General features: G+C 50.7%; 1 protein-coding gene across 1 annotated transcript; it reads left to right on the top strand.

The window, feature by feature from the left end:
- Positions 1-381: 381 nt before the first annotated feature.
- LOC125545014 (blue copper protein-like) lies at positions 382-1,380 on the top strand. The gene is made up of 2 exons (XM_048708847.1): positions 382-599; positions 688-1,380. The coding sequence occupies exons 1-2, from the start codon at positions 410-412 to the stop codon at positions 1,224-1,226; spliced, it is 729 nt and encodes a 242-aa protein (XP_048564804.1). The 5' UTR covers positions 382-409; the 3' UTR covers positions 1,227-1,380.
- Positions 1,381-4,432: the final 3,052 nt, after the last annotated feature.

Genomic DNA, 4,432 nt, shown 5'->3' with positions numbered 1-4,432 from the left:
GCGGCCGGCGCACGCGCCACCCGCGGCTCGTATGAACATTCTTTCCTGTTACTTTACACCGCCCGGAACATGCCGCTGCCGTGCGCCGGTGCCAGTGGGCAGGCCACTGCGGCCGGAATCGCTTGTCAGCCAGCGCCCGGGCGCGTTGCGGCAGCCTCTACGCGCCCGAGAGATGCATGATCGGCTGCACGCAGGAAACGGACGTATGCACAGGGTGATGGCGCATGCTCCAAAACGTGGATCTGTTCTACTGGTTGTTCTCTTCTGTGACGCGTACCAACTCCTTCCCTTGCCTCTTCTGGTCTGCCGACACACGAAGCTCTAGCTGTCTCTTGCACGCTGGTTGCGGTTGCCCTATATATAGGGCTCGGGGTGCACCTCTACGGCTACCTACCTCAGACACCAGAGCATGCCTTCTGCTATGAAGATGGCGGCGGTGAAGGCGGCGGTTTGCATCGCCGCGGTGACGGTGGTTTCACTGGTCCACGTTGTGGCCGCCACCGATTACATCGTCGGCAGCCCAACCGGCGGCTGGCAGGGAAAGACGGACTACAAGTCCTGGGCTTCGGCCCAAACCTTTCTTCCCGGAGACACCCTGAGTGAGTATCATCAACACGCACGACGTAAACTGGTTGTGATTCTGCATTGCAGTTCCTGCTAACGTTCTTCTGCGACAAAACTGTGCAGCATTCAAGTACAACACGAACCACAACGTCCTTGAAGTGACCGCCGGCGACTACGAAGCCTGCTCGACGGCCAACCCCGTCATCATCGACAACAGCGGCACCACCACCATCGCGCTCACGGCGCCGGGGAAGCGCTACTTCATCTGCGGCGGGCCGGGCCACTGCCAGAACGGAATGAAGCTGGAGGTGGAGGTCGCCGACCGCCCTGCGCCCACGGCACCCAGCTCGCCGCCCCAGCTGCCACCGGCACCTACGCCGCCGTCACCGGTTCCGAGGACAGGGTCACCGGCTCCGGCACCCGCGGCTGAGCCGCCGAGGCATGCAGGGCACAAGAGGCACAAGAAGAGGCACTCCCCGCCTCCAGCTGCGCCCACGGTGGACCCTGCGGAAGCGTACTTCCCGCTCGCGACGGTGGCGCCGATGTCCTCGCCAGCTGCCTCTCTGCCGATGTCGTCGGACTCAGCTGCCGCGTTGCATGCACAGTGGGGCTATGCCGCACTGGGGCTCGTAGCTCTCTGGTTCGCCGTTCTGGCTATTTGAGTTTGCGAGGTTGTAGATCATACCATCAGACGTGTTACATCCCTGTTCTCGTCCATTTGTATTGTGTGTTCAGATTGTGAGGTGAGATTTGTTGAGAGGCCTGATAATAATTGCTTGTTATGGTGAGCTATATGCAGTCTTTGGGTCGAGATTACTCGCACCATCCGTCAGCTAGTCCTCTGTCCTAAAACATTCATTGTTGTCGATGTCAAAACCGGCGGATCTCGGATAGGGAGTTTCGAACTGTGCGTCTAGACCGGATGGTAACAGGAGGCATGAGACACGATGTTTTACCCAGGTTCGGGCCCTCTTGATGAAGGTAAAACCCTACGTCCTGCTTGATTAATATCAATGATATAGGTAGTACAAGATTAGATCTACCACGAGATCAGAGAGGCTAAACCCTAGAAGCTAGCCTATGGTATGATTGTATGTATATATTCTATGGACTAGCCTGACCTCGGTTTATATAATGCACCAGAGGCCTAGGATAACAAGAGTCCTAACCGAATACGCTGGTGAGGAGGAGTCCTTGTCTTGATCGCCAAGTCTTGTGGAATCTTCCTTGTATGCGGCAGCTGTCCAAACTGGCCCATGAGTATACGGCCATGGGGTTCTCGGCCCAATCTAACAGATCGGGAGACGACGTGGTGAATACCCCCTAGTCCAGGAAACCGTCAGTAGCCCCCTGAACCGGTCTTCAAGTTAGGGACGCTCCTCGATTCTTCCGAACCGTTCTTCATCTTCGGTCGTCGGTCTTGAAAACTGGTTCAACAAATTTTCTCATCTTTGATCTTGAGGATCGCCAAAATGCATTCGACAGGTTTACATGTCGGGTATCCAAGGAGCCCCTTTAAGTTTCCGGCCTTTATCAATGTCTTGTTATTTTTATGACACACCTCGGATTTGAAGTTGTTCCCGGGAGGCAGTGTCCTCTTGCGTCCGAGCTCCAACGCCGGACTGCATTCGAGGTATCTTTTGCAGCCGAGCACCAACGCCGGACCGCTTCCCAGCTCTAACGTCGGAATGTATTCGAGCTCCAACGCCGGACTATGTATCCGAGCTCCAAGGCCGGACTGTATCCGAGCCCCAACGCCGGACTATGTATCCGAGCTCCAACGCCGGACTGTATCCGAGCTGCAACGCTGGACTGTATCCGAGGTGTCGTAAATCACCTTGGTTCAAAGAAGTTTGAAGGAGTTTAGCCGAGTTTAATGCCGGAAATGCCCTCTATGGAGCCAGCCACTAGCACCCGAGCTTTATGCCCGACTGCTTCCGAGGTGGTACACCACCCCGAATGTGGGCCGATTTTTGTCAATATTTTTGATTGGTGCAATTTATTCTCTGTCGAGATATATATAGCGAGTAGCCCTCAAGGTGGGTATCGGTCTAAAACCCGAGATGCACATGAAGGATGACATAAGACCGCTGATCCCAGTAGCCGCTGAGACTCAGGTTGATTTGCAAAATCGGTCTGAGGATCAAGTCCTAGCTCGTCAGAATACTTTGGGATACAAAAAGCGGCGTGCTCAGTCCTCGAGACTCGGGTTGGGTGCGGCCAACCAACCTGAGGATCAGAATCTCCTCGGAAACTGTATTACACTTAATTTTTTTTGCATTGGACAGGCAATGCAGTAGCCCCCGAGACACTGGTCGGGTGGCAACACCAGATCACGGGATCGATGTGCCCCTTTAATATTTGTAAATAATAAGCCCGAACTCCAGTAGTGCCCGAGCCTTAATGCGGGCATGGGTGGACGAATTAAGGATCGATATCCATAGTAAAATCATAAATTATGTGTAATGAATCTATGTATCCAAGTACTTTACGTCATTAATGCTCGGATCCGCATTGTACAAAACTTTATTGACCGACCATCGGCTTCCGCCTCCTCGGCCAGTAGCCGAGAAGTGTTTGTCCTACTTTATAAAGCCTTTATGAGGGCAAGACAAACAAGGCAATCTGGCCATACGGTTTTATAAACAAAGGTATGCAGAGAGATATGTTATATTACTGTTCAACATAAGAAATATCTTCCAAAAAAATAGTCCCGCTATCGGTTCCTTTCTTTGGGTTATCATGCTAAGCATGATTATGCAGCCTCAGCTCTAATGTAAGAGCAAAATATCGAGGATTTAGTTTGGGAGGCCAGTTAATAGCCCCCGGTAGTGTTCGGCGACAGTCGAGGTCAAGCCGTAAACACTTCGGCCATTGTTATGAATGGCCCGTCATTTAACACTGTCATCGGATTGCTGACCACTTTACGCTTATTGTGACAGTAAGTTTTCGGCTTTCTTCACTGAGATGCTTAACCATGTGAGCTGGAAGCACAATCACAATGGTTCTCCCTTTGCACACCTAGCCGAACAAAGCAGAACATAGGAGGCAAGCGCAGGAGCCGGGGCAACCCAACTATTGACCGAAGACACAATTTGAAACCAATGCATATATAGTGAGATCCGAGAATGTTTTTGCCGAATCTATAAAGGTGTCCGGTATTGCACTGCGAGACTTGTGCTGAAAACACACAAATAGTTTTAAAGTGCCATAAACTTGGAAAACCAAAAAAAACGTCAGTAAAAACTTGACGTCCGAACAAGATCAAGTGTTCGGTGCCAATCCGAAAATTGAGGAAAAAATCGTGCTTCTGTCGTGCATTAATATTACACATCCGATCTCAAGACTTTAAGCGGGTCAGCCTACAGCTGCAGCCTCCTATCCCGAAGGCGGAGTGCTTCTCGTTAGACCAGTTTAGCGAACTAAACTCGAGCGGTCACTAGAGAGAAAATGGGTTATCTGGCTATTGACCACACACTCACGTCGAAAAAGGAGCGATAGAAAAAGACTTTGCAACGACCAAGAAGAAAACACATTTACTATAAAATAGCTCATATAAATTTTAAGAGCCGCCAAGTGACTTGGATAAAAGATTTTATGTATAAGATTGTATGTACCGAAGTACTTATATCATATCTTTGTTCAACCGAACTTTAAACGCGTCTTAACCGACCATCGGCTTCTCCCTCTTCATTCAAGGACCGAAAAGTGTTATGTACTCCACCTGTCGAGAATATCGACAATGTTTCCGATAATCAGGCAACCGGGCCATAAGGCTGTAACAGACAAAGCGCGCTAAGGGAACTTATACTATATTACAGACGAAGTGTAAGAAGTATCTTCAAAGAAAATAGTACCCCCACCGATA

The sequence above is a fragment of the Triticum urartu genome, chromosome 3 (genome assembly GCF_003073215.2).
Source record: "Triticum urartu cultivar G1812 chromosome 3, Tu2.1, whole genome shotgun sequence".
NCBI lineage: Eukaryota > Viridiplantae > Streptophyta > Magnoliopsida > Poales > Poaceae > Triticum > Triticum urartu.
Note: the sequence above shows the minus strand (reverse complement) of the source record. Positions and strands in the feature narration are given on the sequence as shown.